We start from the raw sequence: 27,613 nt of genomic DNA on the forward strand, positions 1-27,613 counted from the left end.
CAAGACCGCATCTCCCCGCGGTGATGCCGCGTCGGGTGCAGCAGAACCGGCTGGCCGCGTGCCTTCACACAGAGCCAGTTCTCGTTTTCCTTTTTCTTAAAAAAAAAAAAAATCTGTTTATTATAGAAACTCTAAAAATTCACAAAAGGACTTAGAATCCTATAATAACCCCCCACATACCCATCTCTCAGCGTGAGCAATTACCCACATTATGCCAGCTGCTCCACCTCCTATGGCCATTTTTTGGAGTGGAGGGAAGGGGAAGGCTGGAGTGTTTTAAGGCAAATCCCAGAGATATCATTTAACTCAGAAATACTTTAATGCGTATCGATAATAGGTTGATCTGGGACCTCTTTTTTCCTTAGCCACAGTGTCATCCATTAGTGGTAATAAGGGATGTCATTATCCACTTAACAAAATTAACAATGGCTCCTTCGTGTTTTCTAATACTCTAGCTGTTTAAAAATGCCTTTTGACAGTTTGAGTCTGAATCCAAACAAGGTCTGTGCTGGGCTTGGTTGATGTGTCTCTTAAGTCTCTTTTAGTCTGTGATTGTCTGCCACCTACTTTTTCCTTTTTGCCATTGATTTGTTGGGGAAACTGGACCAGTTGTCCTTAGATGCTTTATATTTTCTGCTTTGAGAAGTTGGCACTTGGTGAGGGCCCAGTGAGACCAGCTGGGCTGGTGGGAATTGAGAAATTCTTTGTCGACTCATAGTAACACCATAAAATTGCATAATGTTGACCCAGACACTTCTGTTCTAGGAATCGACCCTAAAGGAGACAGTCTGATATGTAAAAAGGCTTCATGTACATGGATGTTAATCTCAGTATTGTCCATAATGGAAAAAAACTGGACAGAGTTTAACTAGCCAATGGTACGGGGGTTAATTGAATTAAAGGATGTTCAAATAATGGAACTTTATGCAGCTGTTAAAATTATACTTATTAGGAGTAGTTAGTGATGGAGGAAAATGCCACATAATATTAAGTGAAAAAAGCTCGTTATGAGCGTGAGTATACTGTGTGGTCTTAACGGTTTAAAAATAGACACACGTAGACACCCTGGAAGGAATACCCTCCCTAAATGTCAGCAGTTGTGGCCTTCAAGTGGTAGAAAGGTGCAGGTTGATAGGTTCCTAACACACGGTAGTGTTTCCACCCAAGAGGGCTTCTGACTTTTCCAAAAAGATTTTTTAAAAGCTCTATGGAAAAAGGAAGGGAGGCGCGGAGAAAGGGAGAGACGTACACGCAGCACGTCCCTGATGGAGACAGGTCACCCTGTGTGCCTGGGTCAGGAATCTGACACAAATTGAAATGAATGCCCCGATTCCTGAGCAAATAGTTTTAAAAGCACAATAAGGAGAGTCAAGGGAGCGCTCGCTCTGGAATATCTTCAGGATCATTTTGAATCTCAGAGTCACCCAAGGCAGCGGGTGAGCAGGGCATCACGCCTGGCTCTGCCCCACCCCTCTCTGTTTATTCATGCATAAGATTGGGATCACAGAACCTTTTCTCCGGGTTGTGGTGAGGATTAAATGAGTTAATACAAGGAAAACTTTACCTTCCATATAGTATACGCTCAACAAATTAGTATATGGAACTCCTGCATAAGCCTTATCTTAGGGTGAGCACAGTTTCTGGAGAGAGAAGAGGGCACAGTGGGAAGGGGTGTCCAGTGCTCCACTGATACCTGGTTCTCTTTAGGGTGAAGCTGAGGAGGGGCTTCCTGGTTTCCCTGGATCTGCTGGGCCCGCTGGACCCACGGTGAGATTCGCCCTGGGCTCGTCACATGCAGTGTGCAGGGGCCAGGAGTGCAGCAAAAAGCCACAGGCAGACCCTTCCTTTCAGCCCCCACGTGCCTTCCAGTCAGACCTCAGGGCTCTCTCAGGGAGCCCAGGAGCAGAATCTATTTACACCCAGTTTATATCTTGTGCCCTAAAAGGCCCCAGGTCCCAAGATGGACTCGTCACCCTGCCCCCAGACCTGCTCTCCCCTCAGGGTTCCCTGCTCTGGGAATGAACCCCATCTTCTGGTCACCAAGAGAGAAACCAGGAAACGTCCCCGCAGGCCTCCCCTCCCCCTCTCCCATCCAGTCAGTCCACAAACACCCAGTCTAGCTGTGCAGCACCTCCTCAGCCCTCGGATGGTGGCATCAGCCTCCTAGCTGGTCTCCCCACCTCCATATCACCACCTCCCTCCTCCCACCCCACACACCCCACCGCCACCTTCCTAAACTCAGCTCTAACCCCTAACCCAGCTCCTCCTTGTTCAGTGATTGAATTAGGCCTCGCCTGGTTCCCGTCTTCAGGAATTAAGTACCACTAAAGGTGTTCTGTAAATTCCCTTTTGCTCCTGGGAGGAATTTGATGACTTTCAACAAGTACACACTGAGTGCCTTCTCGATGCCAGATCTCTTGCTGACACTGGGCACCCAGAGGTGTCTTGGGATTGGGCCAGCCCTGAAGGAGTCCTAGTCTAGAGGGACTGACAGACATACACGACTGAGATTCAAGTCAGGTGGTCCTACTGCCAAAACCAGACGTCCACAGAGGCTGGTGGGAACAGAGAAGGAGAGAGAAGTCTGTCTGAAAATGGGGTTGGGTGGGGGGCTTCATGGAGGAGGGGACCATGGAATGGGGCCTTGAAGGATGAGTAGGGATTTGAAAGGCAGGAAAAGAGGCTGCAGGGTTGTGAGAGTGTCCTGTGTGTGAGGACTGGCCTCACAGCTGGGAGGGGGAGAGGGAGGAGGGCAGCTGTAGAGGGGAGGGGGCGGAAAGGCCAGAAGGAAAGCTGGCAGCAGCAGTTACGGGACCACAGAATATGGGAAGACTTTCAGTGGCATGGCTGTCCTTGGAGAGTGGCAGGTGAAATCAGGTTGTGGGAACTTTTTCTCTCTGCAGGTGGGAGCGGAGGCTGAAGGCTCTGGCCTGGGCTGGGGCTTGGATGTTGGCTCTGGCTCTGGGGACCTGGTGCGCAGTGAGGAGCTGTTAAGAGTGAGTGTGAAGGGTGAAGTGGCCTGGCATCTGGGGCAGGCTTCCTGAGGACGCAGGAGGGAGGGAGTGGGACGGTAACAGATGAAACTCGATTGGCCATGTTGCTAATGCTAATGACGGTTGAGGCTAATGGTGAGCTCCTGGGATTCACTGGACTTTTCCCTCTATGTTTGTGCATGTTTGGCATTTTCCACTTTGATCGGTGTTATTTTAAGTGAGACTGAGCCTTGACTTATAGTCAGTACCCCCATATTGCCACCTGCCTCCTTCCCCTGGCAGCCGTCTCCAGCAGGCTGTTCCACAGCACATACGCCCATGACCTTCACCTCTACACTCTGGCTCTGTCCCCCCCCCCCCTTTACCCATTCCAGAGACCTGCTGGCCTCTCATCTAGATAGCATTTCACACTGTGGCTTCCGGATCCTCCTTGAAACCCTCCCTACCCTGAGGCAGCCTCCTTCCTCCCTCTCCAGACCACTCTTTCAGCCCCTTTCACACCTCTTGCTCTCCCAGCCTCTTGCCCAAGACTGGGCCCCCTTTGGTCCCCCTAAAGCTCCCCCTGGGGGCACTTCTCTCCTCCAGCTGTGGCTCGTACCTCTGTCCCCAGGGCCCCACCCTCATCTCCACCCCTTCCTCTGAGCCCTTGTGCTGAATCCCCACCTAGACACCTACTCAGCTGCCCTTCTGCCCCCTTGTGACAGGGCTGGAAGGGTTCAGGACTCACCGGATGAGTGGAGCGGGACCCCGTTGGGACTTCCAAGCTGGTGGGATCAGCCAGCCCAGCCAGAGGCAAAAGAGACTAGTACATTGCAGAGATATTTTAAACAAGGGTTAACAATAGGCAGTTTGGGACTGACCTCTAAGGTAATCAAAAACTAAATAAGAGCGTCTCTGAGAATTCCACCGAATTGGATTTTTATTGTATACATGCATCTAGGGAGAAAACATGACATAATGGGCTTAAAAAGACCTGGATTCAAATCCCAGATCTGCTAATTAGCTGTGCATGTGAGCCCTTGAGCAAGTCACATCATCTCACTGAGCCTCAGTTTCCCCATCTTCTAAGTGGGAACACGAGTCCCTACTTGCAAGTTGTTGTCAGGAATGGAAAGAATGAATGGAACATATATATTTATCCCCTCTCACACTGTTTTTTAACAGGGTGTCTGTCTTTTAGGGTCCCCCAGGCCCCCCGGGCCCACCTGGCTTACCTGGGCTTCCAGGAAAACCAGGAACCGATGTTTTCATTGGACCCCCTGGATCTCCTGGAGAGGATGGACCTGCTGGTGAACCCGGTCCCCCGGTGAGCTGCTGAAGTCATCTCCCCTTCCCTGTGCCCATGGGGCTTCCTTTAGCCAGAGAGGGCGTACAGACTGCAGACCCCAGAACTAAGCCTCTCAGCGGGGGATGAGCGGCTAGCTAGTATTTGTAAACAAAAGTCCTGCTCAGCTGAGACATTACTAAGGCTCCTAAGAAGCAAAGCTAAGAAAAACGTCACGTTACATGTTGTTTCGCTGCTTTATCTTAGTCAGTGTAGGAAATGCAGGCTCATGCAGAATCTTGGAATCACAGGACATCAGTGCTGGGCCTGGGGTAAGAAGCCCCCAGGGGCCATCTTGTCCAGCCCTGCCCCCTGAGTCCCTGCAGAAGAGAAAATGTGCCCCAGAGAGTAAAAGACACTCATCTACAGGTGCACAGCCAGCAGTGGCTGCGCAGGGGCTGGGCTGGGCGCTCTGCCAGGGGTCAAAAAGGCTCTGGACCCACCCACCTCACCCACTGGGTCATCCCAGCCCTCACCTGCTTTTCCAAAAAGGGTTCCTGTTTGATTCTTATCAGAGATGTTGTGGGCTGATTGTCCTTGATGTTCTTCAGGGCCCTGAAGGGAAGCCTGGACTTAATGGAGCCTCCGGCCATCCTGGAATGAAAGGGGAGAAGGTACCGGGAAGGGGGGAGGGTTCCAACACAAGGGAACCACCAGGCCTGCCCACCCCGTCTCTGACCTTTAAGCCTGACCTTGCCTCTGATCCTGTTCGGATCCTCTCTGCTGGAAGTCTCCATCCTGGGGCTCTTTACGCCCAAACCCGAACTCAGCATCTTCCCCAGCCCACACCTGCATGTCCCCAGCTTCAGAGAGTGGCACCACGATTCGCCTAGTTGTCTGGACTCAAAAGCAGGGTCTTCACTAACTCCTCCCTCCTCTCCCTTCCCTGCCACAATCTGTGCGTTGCCAAGACTGGCCAGTCTGATGTGCACGTCTCTCACCTCTCTCCCCGCCCCCACGTGACCTTCATCTCTCCTTGCCTGCAGTGTGGCATCAGGCTCCTTGCCGGTACCAATTTCTCCCCACCCACGATCCAGCCTCCACCCACCTGGCCAGTGAAATTTGCTAGAGCAGTCTCTCATCACTCACTCCCTCTCCACTGAGAGAAGATCTGAGCCGCCTGCCTGCTTGCAGGGCTGCACCCTCACTCTGTGCAGACCTTCGAGGCCCTTCCAGCCTACATTTTCAGCTCCACCTCCCGCTGCTTCTTCCCGTGGCCTCGGGCCAGCCAGCCAGTCCTACTGAAAGGCTCCAGGCACACTCTTCTTGCACAACCTCCTGGCCTCTGCACATGGTTTCCTCTCTGTCTAGGATGTCCTTTCTCTTTCCTCATCCTCCGAGGCCCAGCTCAGATATATCGTCTGGGAAGCGCTCCTGGACCCTTATGAGCAGAAAGCACCCCTCCCTCCTCCACTTCCCATTAGCACAGGATTGATTCTGCTGGGACCCCTCTTAGCCAGGGATGCTAAGGCTGTTAGCTCTGCTCCCCACCCCCACCCTGACAAGCGGAGCACTGGTACTGTCAGTGTGTCCTCAGGACCCATCACAGGCCTCTGTAAGTGTCTGATGAATGAATGAAACTTCCTTCAGGTGCCACTTTAATCCTCCACTCCTGGAGTATCGGAGGCCTTCAGTGTCTTCATTCTCTGTAAGCCCTCCTCGTCTTCTGTCTGCTAAGCCCACGTGGTGCTGTGGGGGTGCCGTGCTCCCAGCCTGGTTGATGAGATAAGCTGTGTCCTGCAAAGACGGGCAATAAAGATAAAGTGAGCTTCCTTCTAGAGATGCAGTCATGAGCTTTACTGGAGCTCAGAGGAGGGGGGTCCATCCCAGCTGGGAGAGGGAGTGGAGGCCTTCTGTGTACCCCACCTGGACGAAGTTGTGGAAAATACTGACTCCCTAGACACTGCCATCATCACTGAACTGAATTTCCATTTCCCATCAGCTCTCAAGTGTGTTTATTATAATTGAAACTGCAGCTCGATTTTCGTGGAAAGCTCATTTCTCAGGAAAAGAAGAAACTATTGTCGAGCTTTATAGGACTCATATATACTAACTTTTTCATAAGAAACTAAAATTGGCAGGAAACATCACATTACGTGATTCCCCCTCCACCGCACTTACACACACCCGTCTCGGGCCATGCAAGTACCCACACCCACACTGGCACACTAACACCCGCTCAGGCGCACTCCGCAGCTGCTCAGAGACTCAGTCGTGAGGAGGGCAGCATGCTTGCCCAGGATAATTGTGGGAGATAAATCACATTTTCCCCCCTGAACTTTGGTGTGATATGTTGCCCTGTGTGTATATGATGTTTTCTGGTCAAGGAAAAGCAGACCCTAGAAGGACTTGGAAACTGCATCTGGAGAGCTGGAAAGAAACCTTGCATATGACATTTACCCACCAGCCCTCAAAAAAACCAAGAAGGAAAATCTGGATGTGAAATCATGACAAAAACGTGCTGAAGAAAATGAATAATCTCATGGATGTCACACAACATAAAATTCAATGATGCATTTGATCCTTGACTCTCTCCCACAATCTCTTCTTCACACCTCCAGTGACATGGGACTCATTTCCTGCCCAGCAGTGCCTTCCTCCATTGCATGGACACTTGCAGGGAGGTTGTGCCTCATGCCACCAGGACATCAGCCTCTTCTCATCTGCAGGGCACATATTTTCCCCAAAGAATAAGATCCAGTTTATGTGGATGGAAAAAAATATCTTTATATATAATCATTTTCAAATGTGGGGTTGTCATCAAAGTGCGATGTCATTAAGAATTTATCAAAGAGATTCTGTGTTGAGTTTGATGATAGAAATATTCCTTAATTTATTTTCCCCAAATTAAGATGAGCAACTTCTCTGAGAACTTTAGCCAGTGACAGGGTAGGCAAAGAATAGCCTGCTTTCTCATCTGTAGAATGCTTCTGCAAAGGATGCTGAAGACCTTGCTAGAAATGAACCTCTGAAAAATTCCTTTCTACTTTTGCCCTGCAGATTCTACCATCCAGTTCTTCAGCACAGATCAAGGACTAAATCGTTGTCATTTTTTTCGTTCTTTCACCATCTAACTCTTTCATGTTACTCTTCAGTCTCAAAAGGTGCTGGGACACCCATGCAGAAAATAGTTTGTGCTTTGAAATTTTCTTCAGGGCCCAGAATGGCTGAGGAATGTTAAGCTCCCAGGAACTGGCTGTGAGTAATCTCATTGAACAGCTGAAATGTCATTGTTTGGCATTGTAAAACCAGCTTCTCCATGAGATGTCAGAGAAATGCAAGTCAATCATCATCTCCTTCCCTTTCTCCAAGTAATCCCAATTTGGCTTTAAGCAATTCTTTGAATCTTGTATACTAATGAACATGGTACCTGCCTCCCTGCCCCTACAACTACCTGAGTGGTAAACTGCTGTTAACTAGGATCCAGAAATAGGTTTAGAGCTTATAACAACTTGTTTCAATTAAACTCTCCAATATTGGCCTGATTTCCTAGTTTATATCTTCTTTCATCACCAGATGTGTTTGGTACAAAATCTGGATTATAAACCTCCGTAAAACCAAATATACCATAGTCAGTTGTAATTGTAAAACATTGTTGAAGTTATTAGTGTAACAAACACCATGAGCAAAACCAGCAGACATCCCCAAGGCAGTAAATTGTGCCATCTCAGCTACCACAACAGAAAATATATATATATATCCGGGTATTCATTAGGTTTTTTTGATGTTGTGTGATGATGAAGTGTACCATTGTTCTTAGCAAATCCAGTTACCATAATGAGCTGGAATTTCCGGTGACTTCTAAACGGTGAATTTACAACAAGCGGCTCTTTCTGTGTTTTGGCTGTAGAACTGGTCTCTCCATACTTCAGCATCAAAACCACACTTGCAGCTCTGCTGGTTGGGATTCCAGCATGGTGCATAGTGTCACCACATAGTTCCCGCACTGGGGAATGAAGTACAGGTCTACCACCATCATTTTGGCTACCGGGTCTTTGCTGACTCTTTTCACTGGAGCCACCACTTTTCAGTCTGCCTGTTCACGTACAGCCCAGTAACATGAGTCCTTCCATCCCTGAGCTTTTCTGCTCACATTCCAAAATGGTGGCTACCAAATCTGTGAGCCAATGGAACGGGTCCAAATACTATCTCTTCACAGGTACAAACTGGACAAAATCATCTGTTTCTGAGACAGATTAAATCAAGGTCCAGGATATCTTCTAGAATTTCCTTGGAAACTGCTTCAAGATGTACTCTTGATTTGAAAAGAGTTGGAAAGGCAGTTGAAAAGATAGAGTTTTTCACTTACAAACATATTTTTCTTGAATAGAGTCAACAACACAATAATAAGATTTTCAGAGGGTAGAGTAGAGAAGTCAAGAGATGAGGCTAATTTAAGTTCTGTTTCACAACATCCCTGACCACGATTTGACTTTTTACTGGAATAAATGCATAAGGTTGGCACTTCCTTCAGGGACAGATTGCAACAGGCAGCAGATGATGGTGTGGTTGATCACACCCAAGGAGAGCAGACACAGCAGCTTGTAGCCTCTGGATTGAGCAGCAAAGCTGGAACCTACTTCTTTTTGTTTCTACCCTGGGTGGAAGTTTCTCCCAGGTCAGGCCAGCAACGGGGCCCAGCCACCACGACTTCCTTCTCCAGGCGCCCCTTCTTCTCCCATCGTCCATAATATCCGGGGCATCTGTAGCCCAATTCGGTAATTCCCTCTTCAGATGTGTCTTTTCTGTGATCCAGCCCTTCAGCAGAAGACCTCCTCTCAACAGTTATTTATTTTTATCTCTAAGCTCTCTAATTGATTCTCTTCTGTAACCACTGTTCTTATTTCATAATAGTTTGTCCTTGTTTCAAGGCTGTTATATGCTCCCTTTTCTCCCTGAGAACATGGAGTATTAGAGTCCTGACTGGCTCGTGTTCTTCACAGCTTCCTTGGGCGTACGTGCACTCCACTGTTGGCGTTGTTTCTCTTTTGGAGCATTGCCTTTCCTCAGATGTGTAGTGTTCCTTGCTTGTGTGTTTGCTTTTGAAATTGGAATCTCTCCCTCTTTCATCTGTTTTCTGCTTCTGTTTGTGCAGATTACTGGGGGTGGGGCAGTAGCTGCTCCTGAGACGTGCAGGTTTGAGGAAGAGGATGGGAGGAGTAGGATGTGCTGTCAGGCAGGGCATGTCAACAGCTGAGCTTAGTTTGGGGTGCCCCTGCCTGGACCTCCCAGGGTCAGCCACCTGGGCCTCTGCCCCATCTTTCGCTCTTGTACTCGGAGTGGAAGGTAATGGGAGATGGGCAGGGCTCCATGGCTGTTCAGCTCCAAAACTCCACCTATATCCCTGTCAGAGCCACACCTGCTCCTGGTTTCAACCACCCCTTTGCCTAATTTCTCTCCACAACTGAAGCCTCTGGCTTCAACTTCCCAGGCTTTCCCTTTGGCATTCCTCACTGATTCAGGTTCAGTGTCACTCACCATCTTTTGTTTGAGCATGACTGTTTTGGAACTGTCCACCATCATTTCTATGGATTTGCTGTAGGAAGGGGAATCTGGCTCAGGGAAAGAAGGGTTTGGGAGAAGGCACCGCCTTAGGTGGCAGGTGTATCGTGGTATCAGGGCCTTCTTTGTGGCCGTGCGATTGCTGGCTCCTTCTCTTATGGGTGCTTCTGTGGTTTCCTTGGAGATTCTCCACCTGGGGCCCCCAACTGCATGTAGGGCAGTGTCTGCTGTGGGTGACCACCCCTGACCATCAGCCCCCAGGGGTCCTCCTCTTTGCTCTGAGCTCGCAGCTGGCTCCTTTCTGTGGGATCCACATCTAACCCCAAGGGAAACCTGTACAGTGGCCCACATTGGGGGTGGACATACAACCTGTTTTAGAGCAATACCCCTCCACCCCATTCTGGGGCTGCTCCAGCCAGCTTTCAGTCTTTAGAATTTTCCAGATGAGAGACAGCCATCATTCCACATATCTCCAAAAGCCCCCAGAATACATACTGAGTTCTTGAAGTCTGTTCCCTGGGCTTCAAGGAGGGGACACACCCCTTTACTTCCATCCACAGGAGGATGGGGAGATGGCCTGTCTGGTACCCTGGCAACACTCCAAGGGAATTCTTCCTCTACAATCTCTCCCCGGTTAATCTGCAACTTCTCTTTTTCACTCTTGAAGTAGATAATGAGCTAATAGTTGAACAATGGGTTTCACAAACTTTCAGCCTGACCTGCCAAGCAAATTGACATCTACCGTAGTGGCTCAGCTTTGAGACACCAGCCAGAACTAAGCAGGAAGGGTCCCATTTTAATGTCCTGTTCCTTGAAAGTCTATAATTCTGCATTTTCTTCTGAACATACCTAATGGAATATATATTCATTGCCTCCCTTTCTTTTTTCAGGGAGAAAGAGGACCTAATGGCTCAGTTGGTGAAAAGGTAAAACAAGACAAAGAAAAGACTTTCTCCTCCTTCCTCCCCTCTCTCTGGGTTTAGTACAGTTGGACTGTTGGGCTGGGGTACTGAACGTATCAGTGTCGTGAAGTAGAGAGAAGCACATCTGGAAGGAACTGCTTGGGGAAGGCAGAGCAGCTGGAGCTGGAGGGGAGTCAATAAGCTGCCAAGTTTTCTCCTTTCTCACCCACTCCACCCAAGTGCATTCAGTGAGCGCCGTCAGCTTATCTCCAAGTGAAACATCACTTGGCAAGACCGCTGTCTCTGTACAATTAAGCAGCACGCATCAGAGAATCCATCCAACTAATAGTTCAAAGAATGCTTTTTCTGACTCAGGCATGAAAGTTATTCCTTCCATGAGTGAACCCAGGGCTGGAGAATCAGCCTGTCCTCTTTCTTACAGGGTGATCCCGGCAACAGAGGCTTACCAGGACCCCCTGGGAAAAACGGACAAGTTGGCACTCCTGGGGTCAGGGGACCCCCAGGGCCTCCTGGACCCCCTGGGCCCCCAGGCCCTGGATGTGCAACGGGACTTGGATTTGAGGTACTTTTCCCCCTTTCTGTGATTAAAAAGCAACGTGCTCCAAGGATTCCTGGAAAGACCAGCTAACTGAACGCGGGTCTGAGGGCCAAGGTGGTGCTGTTTCCTTACTGAGCCCCAGCTCCCAGCACCACACCCAGCACAAGTAGGATCTGAATCGGATCTGAAATCCTCATTCTTCTTCCTTCCCTAGGATACTGAAGGCTCTGGAAGCATCAGGCTGTTGCATGAACCCAGAATCTCTGGATCAACGGCTTCAAGTGTACGTTGACTTTTGAGGACTGTCATCTGGATTGAGGAAGCTGAGGGGTGCCATCCTGGCTCTGCGATTCTCAATAATTCACCCTCTCTGTGCTTCCAGCTTCCAGCCTTGCAGTGGGAGGCCATTGCTTTTTACAGCTTGCTTCTTTGAGGAGCAGCACAGAGGTTTTGCACAAAACATCTTGTGGGAAAACTTGAAAACCATCTTCATATCCCTCCCTCTCCAATCCTGTGCCATCAAGCATCTCTGCTTCATTGCTTTCTTCCTGTTGCCCCATTCAGGACTCACACTGCCCCATTTCAAAGCCCTGTCCTCCTGACAGGTGTCCCTTCCCGTTGCATCCAGCCCCGGGGAGGTGTGGTCCATCTTCTGCTCTGCTAACTGGTCTCAAGAGGACCAAACCCCAGGATCTCACTATCTTTGTCAAGTGGTACCTAGAGCTGAGCACACCAGTCCAGGAGGAGCAGAGCCTCACAGAGGGAAGCAGCACAGCCCCCTCCACGATTGAGTAGAAAGACCTTCCCCCATTCCCCAGAAGCAGAGGGCTCTGAGGTTCGAGATTAAGAGGGGCACTCATCCTACGCTGGGAGAGGGCCTCTGGTCCTCTCACTCTCTCTGGGATGTTCTGTCCCCTTCTGACTCTGGAAGGGGAAGTTGCCCCTCATCTTTTGCTCCCATTATCTGAGACAAAATCCTTGGGGGAGCTTAGGGAGAAATGGTAAGATGGGAGGATAGATGGAGAGTGAGCCAAGTGAATAGAAAAAACCCAAAGCATACTTACTTGATTGTTTGTTTTACCAGGGTCCCAAAGGAGAAAAAGGAGACCAGGGACCTAAGGTGAGGTTATAAATCTGAGGAGGGGGTGAGAAAAATTCCCGGCCTGGTTCTAGAAGCATTATCACATACAGTGAATTTTTTTCCCCATTCTCACTGCTGTATCCAGGGCGACAGAGGGATGGATGGAGCCAGCATTGTAGGACCCCCTGGTCCCAGGGGGCCACCAGGGCGCATCGAGGTCTTGTCTAGTGTGAGTATCACCATGTCAGAGTGTGGCCGTGTGTCTTCTGCCTTTGCTAAAGGGGAGAGAAAGTTGTCCACAACTCCAGTGCCTGCAGGGCTGCTGGTGATGTAGAAGGCATGTAGCTGGCATCAAGCATCAGAGTTTTCACCTCCCAGCATGGCCCACCTGTCTGTTCCTACCCAGTACACTATTGTCTCACATAACGCTTCTCTCTTCTGGTTGACAGCATTTGCAGTCAGGAGAATGAGTGTTAACAGAACTGTAACCAAGAAGCAAGGAATATAAGTGGGGGAAACAGGGAGGAAAGATGGTTTAGGATATGGGAAATCAAGGAAGACTTTCTGGAAGAAGTGTCTTTGAGCAGGAACTTGAAAGCTAAGAAGGATTTTACCAAGTAAGCCTGGATGACAGGACTTCCAGGATTCAGACGGTCAGGACTCTGAGCCGAAGCACAGAATAGAAAAACATGGGTGTGTCCAAGGCACAGCGAGCTGTCGGACCCCAGGTTGGGTGGAGAGTAATGGAAATTTGTAGAGCAGACTGGGTTATGGGCTGGGACCAGATCACAGTCCACTGAATATTAGAACATCACATTGTTGATGATAGCGAAAAATTGTGGCCCTTCTGAGAGAAATGATGTCATGCTGGTAGATGACATCTACCAGACAAAAAGTCCCAAATAACTGGAAAAAACAATGATTAGTGTTTTTTCTTTTAAGTATGACTAAAAAATAGCAAGTGTAGGTAAAAGTGTGTTGAAAGAGATAATCTCATATGCTTTGTTGGAAATATAAATGGTACAGCCCCTTGACAGCAATCTGTTAGAACTAAAAATGTTCGAATCCAAAAATTCTACGTGGACCTACATGCTGTATGATTGAGTGAAAAAAGCAAGTTGAAAATTAATACATGCAACCTGATGTCATGGGTATAAAATAACCATGTGGACAAACACACACACACCCCAACCACACTTTTCTGTTGGCACGTATATTTTAAATATATAAATGTATCTTTAGAATTGTAAAACAAAGAAGGCATTAATGTATTGTGCAATTTTAAGACTAATTGAAAGAGGACAGTGGTAAGGCGGCTTGGGGTTATGGTACGAGGAGTGGGAGGGTGTGTTGGAAGTGAGTTGGGGTCTTACCAGTGTCTGCCTGTGTCTGCCTTTGTCTGCCATGCAGGTGCTTCAGGTACAGCCTCACTGCCAGGAACAAGGAGGAACACAGGCCACCTTCTGTCTCACCATCAAATTTTTTTTCTCTTTTCAGTCTTTGGTCAACATCACGCATGGATTCATGAATCTCTCGGACATTCCCGAGCTGGTCGGGCCTCCGGTGTGTATCCACCGCTGCCCTAGAGTGAGGTTCCTGCCCAGACGCCCCCGTTGAAACTAGGTTGGGTTGGTTTGGAATCCTTTGTGCTCCTAAAGCACAGAGCTAGAGTGCGTCAAAGTAGAATGGAAGAGAACTTTGCATTCCTGAGAAGTTGCTATCACATTAATTGGGTTGTGCAGGGAGATTTGTCCAGTGCAGTGGCAGCTTCCACTCTCATGCATCAGAAATATGTGTAATGGAAATCGTAGAATTATAGGTAACAAATTGATTGATGTCTGTATGGTGCTTTGGGTCTGCTTTAATTTACATGAGCTCATTTCCCAGAATGGGAGGAGCCTAGAGAGACCTATCCTTGTGCTAATGGGTAAACTGGTGCATGAGGAGGAAATGTGACTGGTTTCAGTCTCTCTGGCCCCATGTAGAGATCAGGAACACACAAAGAAGCTACCTTATTTCTGCAAGTCCCCAGAGTCAGTCCATGGAAGGAAGCCTCCTCCTGCAGCCTGTGCAGTGAACCCCCATTGCATCTTCTACATCTGTTGACAGGTGGGGAGAGAGAAAAGAGCTCTGACCTTAGGCCTCCACCGCCATCTCTGCTACACACCACTCTGAGCTTCTGATCCTCTTCTCTGATAACACATCACCAGCTTTTGTGGTGGCTTATAAAAGGTGACGGGTGTGAAACTGCTTTGCAAACTGTGGCACTCTGTGTAAGCTGACATGGAGATTGAGACTTCTACTTCCACAGCTGTGCAAACCAGATGTCTGCTGGGGCCGCTGCCCCTGCAGTCCCCAGTGTGGCCTGAACCCCCGCCATCCATATCCTGGGGAGAATTCAGTGCCCTCCCCAAGGCTTCTGCAAATATCTGGGAGGTCCTTTTAGAGCTGATATCTCCTGCTGAGTGGCCTCTCTTGCTGGGTCGTTTCACTGTCTCTTCTGTGCTACATCCAGGGGGGATGTAGGGGATTTCTATTAAAATCACTCAAAACACCCAAATAGTCAAGCCCTAAAACAAACAAGCAAAAGTCATTTCACAGAGCCTCTTGGTCTTCCCCAAACTATTGGAGGCTTAGGGTGTTAGGTGGGTTGATTCTAAAGCAAAACACAGATAGCCTAAAATGTGAGGATCGGTGTCTCCATTTGAAGAGCCCTTGGGCCTTGTCTGCCCCCACCCCTCTCCCTCTTCCCCACCCAAGAATCCTCCTTCTTTCCCAACTCCCTGCCCTCCTCTTTGGCAAATCCAGGCCCTCAAGGTTCCCCTTCATCCCTAATGGAGGATTGATTTTCCTACTCAGCGGTAGTTCCCTCCCACCTGACCCTTATGCTTTCCTAGATATACACTATCTGTATATATCAGCCGTTTGTATCCATGGGTTCTGTGTCCACAGATTTAACCAGCCTTGGATAGGAAATATTGAAAAAAAATTTTAAGCCAAACTTGGATTTGTCACATGCTGGCAACTCTTTATATAGCATCTACATTATATTAGGTATTATAAGTAATCGAGAGATGATTTAAATTATACAGAGGATGTATGTAGGCTATGTGCAACCATTATGCCATTTTATATAAAAACAACTTGAGCATCTGCAGATTTTGGTACCCGTGGAGGTCCTGGAACCAATATCCCTCAGATTCTGAGGGATGACTGGCAATATATTGAGAAACTTGTCATCCAGTTATCTCTTTCTGTATATATAGTCATAAAACTCTAATGCTTTAATAGGTATGTGGGTATCTGGGCTTGCAGAAAGAAGAGTCCTGGCCCCATGTGCTCTTACTGAGGGAAAAGAACTGAGTCTCACCAAGTGCCCCCACTTCCACCCCCAAACACCCCAGCCCACCTTTTGGGCCCACTCCTCTAAGCGTAGGGAACTGGTTTTCTGAGACCATTTGTTGAGATCGAGTGTTTCATTCATTCCCCCAGAGGTTTCAGATGCTGAGCGATTTCATGGAGGAGAAGGCTTGGACTTAAAAGTGCCGAGAGTCCTGGCTCGGGAGAGGGGGATCTCCAGGCTCCTGGGCACGGTTTCTGGCTCTGTGCTAACTAGTTGTGGGACTGCAGGACTGCATGGTTCCTTGCCTCCTGGATCTCGGCATTCTCCCCTGCAAAATGGATCATGAGCCCCACTTTGTGGTCCTGGAGGGAGTGGGCCCCTGAGGTGTGGTGTTCTTGCTGATTGGAAAATGCAGCTCATGACCCACCTGCTTTCTCTTTGCTGTGTCACAGGGCCCTGAGGGCATGCCTGGGCTGCCAGGATTTCCAGTAAGTACCGCAATAGCCATCTTCCTCTGTGCCCTGTGGCTGTGTGCATTCTGTTCCTTCTGCCTGGAATGCTGTTCCTCTCCATCTCCACAACTGAGCTCTAGCACTGTCTTGCTCATGTAGTAGCCTTTCCTCATTCCCCCATCTGGAGTGATGCTTCCCTCCTCGGAGTCCCACAGGGCTTTCCTTTCACCTCTGCTGTCATTCTTTTCTGCCTTGAGTAACAGTTACTTCTGCCCTTATCCTTTTTTCCTCGACTGTACTGTGACCAGCTTGCAGAGGGTCGGGTCTTGCTCATCTCTTTCTAGCCCAGGGCCAGCTGAAGCCACAGTGGAAGCCAGTGTTTGGCTTCCAGTGAATGCGAGTGGCTGAGTCAAGCATTTCAAGTAGATACAGCCCAATTAGATAAAGTTCCTAGAGACTTGGTGGCAACGGAAGATGGAGAGAAGGGAATCATAGCCTGGAAGTCCAATAATTAATAATCTGTGTGTATCACACTATGGGGCTTCCACCTTGGAAGGTGAAAATGCATTTCTGTGTGGAAAATGATCAGTTTTGTCTAAAAGGTTGAACCTGTGCTGAAGCCCAAGGCTCCAGAGTGAAATCTGCAGTTTCTCTGAGACATTGCATCTCTCAGAGGCCTAATGCCTAGGATAAATGAAGGAAATTTATCAAAAACACACAGAAATTTGTCCTTGATGGGGGAATTAAAAGTAATTTTTTTCAATTTTTTAATACTTTTCTGAACTTTTGCACTTTCTGAAAAGAGTATATCCTGTTTTGACACTAAAACTACACAGAAACTAGACATTAAAAACGGAGGAGGAAGGTGGCAGCCATGGAGAAGCCATCTTAGTTAGGAGAAGAAAAAGCCGGGGCTCTGAGCTCCAGCCCCAGCTTGGCTGTACCCAGACCAGGCCATGTTGAGGTGCATTTTCCTGTAAATGAGTGGTTCTGTGTTCCCAAGGGAGCCCCAGGCTCCTCAGAAGAGCCTTCAGGGCCACTTTAACAGTAAGGAGGGGGCCGAATAAGCAGGATCCAGACCACTGACGAGGCTCCGTTTGACCTGGTTTATACATTGGGCTTTTGTGTAAGATTTTACTTAAAAAAAGAATGAAAAGAGTTTCATAGCTAAAAAAAGAATAACAAATATTTGAAGGCCATTGCGTTAACCCAGAAGATAGGGACATGTGAGAGCTAGATAGCAATAAAGTGTTGAGACCCTTTTTTGGAGCAGATGTCTGGCTGTGTGAATCACTGTCACAGATACTAAGTGCCTGTTGGAGTTGAGACGAGGTCCCCTCTGACCGGGTGTGCAGACCTGTTCTGCAGAGGGGATGACATGAGCAGAAGTGCAGAGGCAGCGGTGGGTGGGGATGGGTTGCAGGAATGCTGAAGGGAAAGGCTCGCCCCCGCCCCCCGGGGGAGGGAGGGGAGTGGAAAAAGAGGTCCTGAGGCAGGCTGGGGTCCGTTTGGGTGTCAGGCTAGGGGGTTTGGTTCCCATCCCATAAGTAGTGGGGAGCCAGGGAGGGATTGGGAGTCATGGAGGGTGAATGATAAGGGAGGCAGCTGTAGGATGGCCCTGAGGACCTATGGGTGAGCAGAGGCAGCAGGACCAGGCTGTTTCAGTGGTGCCAGTTGGAGGAAACCACAGGGCAGAGAGGAATGTGGCCTCCGGGCCTCCTAATACTCGACTCTGTCTTCTTTCCACCAGATTACAATTTCTAGACCACTTGAAATCAGGAAAACATTATGACTGATTGTGACTTCCACCTGCCAGGGGAATTGCAAAGTCTTCTAGTTTTGGGGGGAAAAAAACACTCCATTTGGTTAAAGCATTTTAATATTAGCAAACAACTAAATATCCTCAAATGATTCCTTCCAGGGTCCCAGAGGACCAAAAGGTGACACTGGTGTGCCTGGATTTCCGGGACTAAAAGGAGAACAGGTAAGAGGGGCCTGGGTATCTGGGTGGGATCGTGCCCTTGAATTTGCTAAATATTTCAAATGGGCTGAGAGTAGCTATCATTTTTTTTTAATTTGATCTATAATTCACATACATGTCATAAAATCCATCGTTTTAAATTGTGAAATTCAGTGATTTTTAGTATATTCATGAAGTTGTGCAGCCATCACCACTATCGAATTCTAGAACATGCCCAAAGAACCTCTCTGTCTGGTAGCAGTCACTCCCCAGCTGTGCACTTTCATGACCTCAGGGTTCCTCCGGGTGAAGGTGGGGTGGGTAGAGAAATAGATTTTCATCATCATTTGGAAAGGGAACTCAATCAACCCTCCCTGAATGCTGTTCCCACATGTGCTGTGCTTTGTCTCGCCACCTGCGGGGCCCTTCCATGACAGTGTGCCCTCCCTGAGGGCGGCTGCGTCCACTTCCTTTACTGTAGCTCCTTAGCACTGAGCCGGGTGCACAAATGACACTCAGAACATTTGTTGGGTGAAAGAATGTATAAGTAATGAGTATAATGAATGCTAATGTTTAGAAATTATTATGTTATTAAATTATTATTATTATTGTTATTATTATTATTATAAGAAGTCGGGGCATTCTGCAGTTGAATGGCAGACTTGGTCCAGGATCTTTGGAATAAATATTCAGAATGCAGAGCACTTCCTGAGAATTCCAAAGGCACTGACCTGACCTTTGTACCCTTCCACGTTTTCCTCTTAGAATTAACGTCCCAGTTGGTTTTTGTAGATAAGGGGACAGTGACATCCATAAACAGACTGCAGAGCCTCTGGATTGGATTTATTCATTCATTTATTCATCTATCGACTTATATACTCATCCAACTCACGTCCATTCCCTAAGTTTCCTGTACTGGGCACTGGGGAGACATGCAGAGAGCCAGCAGGGAGCATGGCCACTGCTGTAATGGGGGTCTGTACAAAGCCAGTGGGAGCAACCCCTGAGCCTGCCTTGAGGTCAAGGAGGGTGGGTGTGTCTCTAAGAGGAGGGGGTGTTAGGCTGCTTGCTTTCCTTCCTCCCCTCCCCTTTCCATACTAGCCCCCCAAAGGAGAGACACTCCAGTGTTGGTTGGGCCACAGTTCCAGCGGGTGGTAGGTTCAGCGTGCTGGGTGAAGGGTCTAAGTTTGACACTACATGGGGCAATGTCTTGAGATGCTTTTTGCTGCCACGGCCCTGTGGAGATGGTGTAGGGCCCGGGTAGCTCTGGCTTGGGAGGAGGCTTGGTCAAGCAAGAGTGGCTCTTGCTTTAAACACTCTATTTTCTATGTGGCAAGGTTGGCTGGGTCTAAAAGGACCCGTGCCATCCCCACCCCTAATCCTCTGCCATCCTGGAAACTGGGATGGGCGCCCAGGCAGTTCTGCTCCGACCTTTGCAGCAAACACGCTTTCTCTCGCTCTGCCTCTAATGCTTCTGTGCCTGCTTCTTCTTGCTGCTGGCGTGCCCAGGACCGCTCTTCCTCATCAGCGGAGTGGTAAGATCTGAATATCAGGTGTGGGCATAGGGAGACACAGAGGAGGGGTTGCTCTGCTTGCTTTGGCACCACGGCCCTGGCTGCTTCCAGCTCTGTTGAAGGGGGACTTCCGTGTAGTCCAGCCTGGCTCCCCAGGGGCCAGCATTGAAGTTTGGGGTCAAATCCTTGAGTGGCCCCTCACCCTGGCCTTTTCTGATGCATACCTCCTCGGAAGCCTCCTGAGCTAGTAGATGGCCCTGATGAGGACAGGATTTGGGGCAGGATCCTGTGTCCCTGCCACCGGTCTCCACATCTCCCCCATTTCCCAGCAACTGAGATGACTTTCCCTGATCAAGTAAGTGTTTGCACAGGAGCATGGAGTTTGGAGCACATGGAGACTCAGGCCCTGGTGTTGAGAGAGGCCTCCACTATTCATGCTCTCATGTCTTTCCCAAATTCAGATGTTTTAATAAGAAGCAGGATTCTGAGTAGGAACAGATCTCAAGTCAAGTTGTTAGGAAAGCAAGCCACCAAATAGATTTGGAACCAGAGGTTCCCAGAGGGGAGCCACATGCTGGGCTGGTTCCTGCAGGATGGAGAGTGGGAGCTGACCTGGCAGCAGCGGGAGCCCTGGGGGTACGTGCAGGACCCTGGCCTGTGCTTTCAGACAGTAACTCTGATGGTGCCTGGAGGGAACAGTCCAGAGAACATTTAGTCACTTAGGAGGCTTTTGTAATAATACTCTAGCTAAAGGTTACATTGGGGCAGTGGGGTTGGAGGGGCGGGATGGAGGCCAGAGAAATCATGGCGGTGGGACTTTGAGGCCCTAGTGAGCCTCTGGAAAAGGAGGCAAGGTGGAGGCCTGACCTCATCGAAAGGTTCTCTGAATTGCAGGGCGAGAAGGGAGAGCCAGGTGCCATCCTGACGGGGGATGTTCCTCTGGAAAGGCTGAGGGGCAAAAAGGTAATGATGTCACCAGACCCTGAAGACGCACTTCTGCCTCAGAGTCCCATCATTGTTTCTGCTCCAGACTATTTCTCTGAGTGACAAGTCTATGTCTCCCTGTTTCAGGGTGAACCTGGAGCGCACGGAGCCCCAGGACCGATGGTAAGCCAGTGTCTCTCAGCTGCGTCCAGACTGGGGTTTGAAGCATTTATCATACTTTGGCTCAACTAGATTGAGTTGTTCCAGTCATGAAAATAAAAAGGATGTGGCCAAATGTGCGTGTGTCAGGGTAGACTAACTGCAATTAAATGAAGTGGTCTAGTGCAACAGCGGCTTAGTTCTCACTCTTGCAAAATCCACTGTGGTTGTTCCCAGCTGGGCATCTCCCCTCCAAGCAGTGACTCAGGGACCCAGGGTGCTTGTATCCTGTGACTCTGCCATCTTGTGGACTCATGGCTGCACTGGCAGCCTCCAGCTCTCAGGTTGGGGAGGGGAAGAGACCACGGAGGGTGATGAACTTCATTTGGGGCACATTCTACTGGCGCGACCTCAGATGCCTGGTAGGGTGTGGCAGGGTTGGGGGAAGGTCTCAGAAAGATGGTTCAGCTGTGTGTCCAGGAAGGCGAGGAGAAGCAGACGGTGGTGAGCACTCACAGTTACACTACAGGTCTTGCCAGCTAAAGATTTCCAGGGAACCTGGGCTTTTTGGATTCTTGTCCTGGATCTGCTGTTCATTTGCTGTAAGGTTCCTGAACAAGTCCTCATCTCTCTCTGGGCTTCTGTATTCCCATCTGTAAGTGGGGGTATTAATGAGTACGAGGTGGCATGATAGGGCCCTGCTTGCCTTACTGCTCCAGGAATCTGTAGCACATTTGGGCTGCTAAACAGTTTTTAAGCTACCAGCTCTCTCCCCAATGAGTCCTAAACTTCCCTGTCATATATTTCTCCCCAAAGAACAAAGAAGATTGAGTTGTAGAACTTCCACTGTGGGTCAGACACTGTACTGATGCTTCAACACAGGTCATCTCATTTCACTTTTACCACCCAGAAAGGTGAATGTCAGAGCCTCCATTTTATAGACCAGGAAACTGAGGTCAAAGAGGTTAAGTGACTTGCCCACTGCCGCATAGCTTGTTAGTGGCACAGTGGGGATTTGAACCCAGCCTATCAGACTCTGTGTCCAGGTTTTTCCCTGCAAACCTCACTGCCTCCAGTTAACGCCTTCATTCTTCTGAAATATTTTAGGCTGGAGAATTGTACATTGGGGTCTGAATATGGGGTTTGTTTAAAGCTGGAGCTCAGGCCTGGGGAGAAAGGACCTCACATTGATCTAACAGGCACGTGTCCTTGACGAATGGTCCATAACCTCCAAGGTACATCTTCAAAGCATCATCTAAGTCCTTTGGTCTCTTAAGTCAGGCAGAATGGATGCCCTGGAGAGATGTCCCTGGCCCTAGCTGAAGGCTAAGGCAGCATGGGAGAGTCTTGTGTTAACCAGTGGTCAGCCACTTACTAACCTCCAGTATGGTGGGAAATACTCATTGTTAGAAGTGGTGGGGAGCAGGTTGCTGCAGACAGCCAGGGTATTCGTTCCCCACCAAAGCCCAGCTGTGCATAGCTTGCCAAGCATGGAGAGTAGGGGGCACCTTCTTCTAATTTGCATAAAGTACCATATGGGCTGTCCGTTTCCCTCATGCCAGTATAGCTTACGACTCCTTTACAAATTCAGTGGAACCTCCTTACTCAAAGCATGGCCCATGGACCAGCATCATGGGCATCACCTGGGAGCTTGCTGCTAAAGCCAAGCTTAGGCCCCACCCTAGATCTACTATAGCTGCACTTTGACAAGATCCAGGTGAGTCCTATGCACACTGATTGAGAAGCCCTGCACTGGTACATACCACCGTGTGGCCTCTGCCCTGTTAACTCTGTGCTTTTCTTTTCCTAAGAGTAACCTGTGTGGGGTGCTTCACATAGAGAGCCCATCTCAACAGTTTTTATTTGCCATTTTTCAGGGCATGTTATGTATGTTATATGTGTTAATGGCACCAGGAAGAAAGGACTTGACAGGCCCAAGGCTGAAACCAGTGGTTCCCCTGGGAGACAGGACAGATCCAGCTACAGGAAAGGGAGGGTGTAGACTGGAGGCTGAGCTTGTTCGGGGAACAAGTAGTGCACTGTTTGCATCCCAGACACTGGAGGGCAGGAGGGTTCCTGCAGGTGGTTGGAACAGCAGCTGTGGGAGCATGTGGACACAGAAAGCTAGCACCACAACGGGGTCCATGGGTTAGGGACTCATCTGGAGAAGTGGGGTGTCAGGCCAAGACTCTGGATCAAGGCAGGAACCAAATCCTGGAGCAGGTTATCTGGCCAGGCTGGCATGAGGGGCAAGGCAGGGCTGCGTTATTCCAACGGGGGACATGGAGAGTCCTGGGACATAAGACCTAGGGTGAAGTTCTTTGTTCTGAGCTGGCCCTGCACATGGCTACCTGGGAGCTGAGGCCCCGAGCTGACCTCTTATTCTTTCATTAGCCCTGACTGGCTGAGAGGGTTGGGTCCAGAGTCTGAGACGGAGTAGAGCCTGCAGGAGGGGCTGAGCAAGTGGGTCCAGGTGTGAGCAGAGATGTGGGGGAGGGGGAGGAGCCAGGTAGGTGGACACTTCATGACTGCTCCTTGCCCTCCGTTGTCCTATCCATGGTTCATTGTCACCACTGCCCACAGAGACAGGCTGGATGGACATGCCCCATCACCCTGGCCCTTGAATTTCTGTTCTTTCTTTTTAAATTGAAATACATATGACATACAGCATTGTGTACATTTAAGATGGGCATGTTGATTTGATACATTTATGTATTATGATTGCCGTCACAGAGATAGCTCTTTCACATCTCATAATTATCATTTCCTTTTTGTTGTTGGAATAAATAAGATCTAGGCTCTTAGCGAGTTTGATGATTATATGCTACCTATACAGTGTTGTCCATATTCACTATACTGTACATTAGATCTCCAGAACCCAGCTGTCTACTAGTTGCAGATTCGTACCTTAAACCACACCTCTCCTGTTCCCCCTACCCTCCTGCCCCTGGTAACTACCATTTTACTCTCTGGTTTTACAAGTTTGGATTTTTTAGATTCCAGACATAAGTAACATCATACAGAATTTTTCTCTTTCTAATCTGGTATTTGCTTTGCCTCCAGGGGCCCAAAGGACCACCAGGACACAAAGGAGAATTTGGCCTCCCTGGACGACCTGTAGGTGTCAGGGTTCCTCAGACTGCAGGGGAGGGAGGACACGTGTGCCAGGCTGGCCTGTGGGCAGTGGGTTTACTAAGGCATCTCTCATGGGTTTCAGGGTCGCCCAGGACTGAATGGCCTTAAAGGTGCCAAAGGAGATCGAGGGGTCATGATGCCGGTGAGTGCCACACCTGCACCCCAGCCCCACGCCGCCCAGAGGCTGGTGTCCAGAGGAGGGGTGGGCAAGTGCCAGGTCCAGTGAGCAGGGCTCATGGGCGGAATGCTCAGTAATCTTCCTCCAAAGATCCTCCAACCCAACCGTGTCCTCCAGCTCGCTCTCAGGAGGTCCCTACCACCAAATCCACCTTAGTGGAGATAGGCTTCCTCATCCAGCCCAAGAGGGAGGGTGGGAGAACAATCTGGCATCCTCAAGATGCCTGGTTGCAAATCCCAGGTCTTCTGACTTGGGTAATATCCCGTCTTCCCTGATTACTCAGTCCCGGGCCCAACACATCGTTTGGGCCTCGGTAAGCATTCATGAGAGAATATTGAAGATAGGTGAGCAGCTCAGGCAGGGCCTTACAAGATATCAAACACTGGAACATCAGCAGCAGGGTCCAGCATCTGAAAAAAGGGAGCTAATGTTTATTGAGCACTTACTGTGTACCAGACACTCTACAAAGTGCTTTTGAGGACAGGATCTGAGTCTTGATAATAACTCTCCTGAGAGACACTCTGTGGGGTCTTTGTTTTACACAAAAGGAAACTGGGGCCGGTAGAAGTTAGAAGGTCCCCCATTAACTAGTTGCAATGCAGCTATAAGTGTGTTGCTGCTTCTGTTCGCACCACACGGTCTCCACCTTGTATGCCCAGAAAAGCAGCTGTATGGAGTCACTGGGGACTGACTCATGCTTGCCAGGCCCGCTGGGGCCGCAGGTGCAGCAGATGCTGATGTCGCCACTTGAGTGATCACATGGAGCTTCTGCGCCGGCTAAATGCCTCTCACCTGCGGTCAGAGCCTCACTACCACCCCCTTCTGTTGCTTGGGCTCCAGGCTGGGTGGAGAAAGAAAACATTACAGTGTCAAGACCAGGCTGACCTGGCTTGGAAAGTGACTCTGCCATCCATGCAAGGGATGCGCCAATGGAGGTGGTGGGCTCCATGTCTGCTGAGCACGGCTCTGGGAGTCAGAATCTGGCTTCCAGTCTCTGTTCTGCAGTGATTTGCTGTGTGGCCTTGAGCAGGTCACATCCCTGCTCTGGCCTTCGTTATCTTCACATGTAAAACAGCAGTAATACTTGCTCTGCCGTTGTGACGATGCAGCGAGGCCGGGAATGTCGACGTGCCTACTGTGGGAAGAGTTAGCTGCCTTTAGAGGACCCTCTTTCCTCGTCATGTCTCCACACCGTGGGGACGGGTCCTGCAGCTGCCTCTGCGCTGACAGCAACCTGAACTCAGGAGCGGCCTTTTTTTCCCCTCTTCAGGGCCCACCTGGCTTACCTGGTCCTCCAGGCCCCCCAGGACCACCTGGAGCTGTGATCAACATCAAAGGAGTAAGTTGGGGGAGGGGAGGGAGAGGGAGGGACCATCGCAGGGGAGCGGGGAATGGCCCCAGAGTGGCCTAAGCTGGCATCCGTCGGGTGTCCTGATTCCCTTTCCTCTTGTTCTCACTTCCCACAGGCCATCTTTCCGATACCAGTCCGGCCACACTGCAAAACTCTAGTAAGTAGCTTTATTTGAAGAGTTACTGCCTTAAAGAGCAGACTTTGGCATAAAAAGCAACTCAGAGAAGATATTTTTGTCTTGAGCCCCTTCCATCCATCAGTGTCCTCTTTGATGTCTTCTATCGCCTACATATGGACCCTTAAGTGACTTGAGGCTTCTAGATAGCAGACCGCGGTACTGAAACACACAGGGTGTTCTAAGGGCACACATTCTGACAGTGTTTCTTTTAATGCAGTCAAAAGTGGTGTCTTTTGTTAGCTTCCTGTTAGCATGTTAGCTTCATGCTTGGAGTGATATAAAAAGGGGGGAAATAGACCCCTTAAAATACAGGTGAGTGTGAAAAAGCAATTCCAACCGGTGCTCTTTGCACTGGGAGCTGTGGGCTAAAATCTGTAACTGTCCTTTCTCAATTACCGTATTACTGCACAGCACACAACCCTGAGACGAGGGGCTTTCTCTCCCCTTTATAATGAGGAAACAAACTGTGACTCAGACAAGCTCACTGACCTAAGGACATGTGACTGAAGGAGCTGGGACTGTCACACACGTCCCCTGACCACCAGGCAGCAGGTACAGGTACCGTGACCCCAAGGGGGTCAGGCCTGTGCCTGGTCGCCCAGCTAGTCAGTGGCACTGTCCCTGAGGTCTCATCCATATTAGAGACCTATTTTCCCGTGGAAACCCAGGGAGGGCGGGTCTCTCCCCGTGCACAGGCATTAGTCACGGAATTGTGCATAATCATTCTCCCATTCATTCGACAAATATTTATTGAGGACTTGCCAAGTGCCAAGTACTCTGTGAGGCCCTGGGAACACAGGGGTGGACTAGACAGGCGTGGCCCTCCATTCTCGGGAGCTTGCAAATTATAATTTAGAAAGATTCCTTGAAGTGGGTTCGTAATTGATGTCTGTTAGGGGTGGTGATGGGGCTTGGGTCAGAGGCTTTAAAATGACGCAGTTCGGCTGAGTGTTTGCCCAGACATCTGTCCATGTCTAAACTTTGAGACAGCCAAGTCTGCAGCCCAGAGCCTGGGAGTTCTGGCCTGGAAGGCAGAGGACAGGACCCACCTGTGTAAGGTGATCAAGGGGCCTGCTGGCTCCCAGAACTACGTGAGGACAGCAGCTGCCCAGGTCATGTTTACATCAGTGGCCTGAAGGGAAACCTAAAATGTCAGTGCTGGAGGGACCCTCCAGGGAGATGGCTGCCTCCCACCATGGAGAAGGGGAGACTGCAGCCCAGAGAGGCAAGGTCCCACCATGAGTTAGTGCCCCAAGCCCCTCCCAGCAAACACGATTTCAGGCTTCAAATGACCTAACCACAGGGCAGCACTTGAAAAACTCAAGACTGTTGTAAAAATGCTACTGCAATTACTGCAACCTGTGCTAGGACCCTTTGCAGTGACCGCGGCCTTTGGGGCTCAGGAAGCTACTTAGAAGAAACCAAAGATGAGCTGAGAGCATTTTGGGTTTTGATTTCACGTTGCCTGGCTGGACACTGTGCGAGCTGGGGTGTGGACATTTCTTGACCAGCCCCTAAATCTGACACTTGAAACAAAAATACTTCCTCTCACATCCAGTATTTCACAAGCCCCTTCTAATTTCAGCCCCTTTCTGATACCTTAATTTACAGCTCACCCTGAGGTAGAGGAATTTTATCAGCATAGCTGTAAGATATCAGCTTGGCACTGCTGCCTTTATCCTTAACTTAGAAATGTCTTTCCTGGAAGATCCCTGTCCCCTCTCCCCATCTTCTCTTGGTGACCCTGGAGCAGCTTGTGACCCTCCACCCAAAACATGGGAGGATCTGATGTCAGAGGGGTCATTTTGATTCTGCGTATTAACTGAGAAAGAGATGATGGTGGATTACTAAAAGCAGGGTGGCAGGTGGCCCTGTTTTAATAAAGAAAAAAAAAGAAATGCAGGGATCTGGGGATGGACTGCGAAGGAACCTTATCTTGAACAGCTTGGATTCCAGACCCCTGCACTTAATGGGAAGTCCAGAATCACCCCCAAATCTAATGATAACCCCCACTTATTAATTATTACCACCATTGACTCCTGTGTGCTCGTCTTTGAT

The 27,613-nt window shown here is 49.3% G+C and overlaps 1 protein-coding gene across 4 annotated transcripts in view; it reads left to right on the forward strand.

Annotated features, from left to right (window-relative positions):
* The window catches only part of COL15A1 (collagen type XV alpha 1 chain), a 97,489-nt gene that overhangs the window by 52,888 nt on the left and 16,988 nt on the right, over positions 1-27,613 (forward strand). For all 4 annotated transcript variants that reach the window (XR_012506447.1, XM_074361892.1, XM_074361893.1 and 1 more), the window contains 18 exons: positions 1,708-1,767; positions 2,904-2,996; positions 4,174-4,299; positions 4,869-4,931; positions 10,710-10,745; positions 11,164-11,304; positions 11,495-11,563; positions 12,365-12,400; positions 12,507-12,590; positions 13,859-13,924; positions 16,157-16,192; positions 18,078-18,140; positions 20,525-20,593; positions 20,702-20,737; positions 23,777-23,830; positions 23,931-23,990; positions 25,297-25,365; positions 25,493-25,534. Coding sequence is in view for 3 of the 4 variants with exons in the window: in XM_074361892.1 (XP_074217993.1) it covers positions 1,708-1,767; positions 2,904-2,996; positions 4,174-4,299; positions 4,869-4,931; positions 10,710-10,745; positions 11,164-11,304; positions 11,495-11,563; positions 12,365-12,400; positions 12,507-12,590; positions 13,859-13,924; positions 16,157-16,192; positions 18,078-18,140; positions 20,525-20,593; positions 20,702-20,737; positions 23,777-23,830; positions 23,931-23,990; positions 25,297-25,365; positions 25,493-25,534 (1,203 nt within the window). In the remaining variant the exon portion in view is untranslated. The remainder of the gene's footprint in view (positions 1-1,707; positions 1,768-2,903; positions 2,997-4,173; positions 4,300-4,868; positions 4,932-10,709; positions 10,746-11,163; positions 11,305-11,494; positions 11,564-12,364; positions 12,401-12,506; positions 12,591-13,858; positions 13,925-16,156; positions 16,193-18,077; positions 18,141-20,524; positions 20,594-20,701; positions 20,738-23,776; positions 23,831-23,930; positions 23,991-25,296; positions 25,366-25,492; positions 25,535-27,613) is intronic.

This window comes from Camelus bactrianus, chromosome 4 (genome assembly GCF_048773025.1).
Source record: "Camelus bactrianus isolate YW-2024 breed Bactrian camel chromosome 4, ASM4877302v1, whole genome shotgun sequence".
In the NCBI taxonomy this organism is placed as follows: domain Eukaryota; kingdom Metazoa; phylum Chordata; class Mammalia; order Artiodactyla; family Camelidae; genus Camelus; species Camelus bactrianus.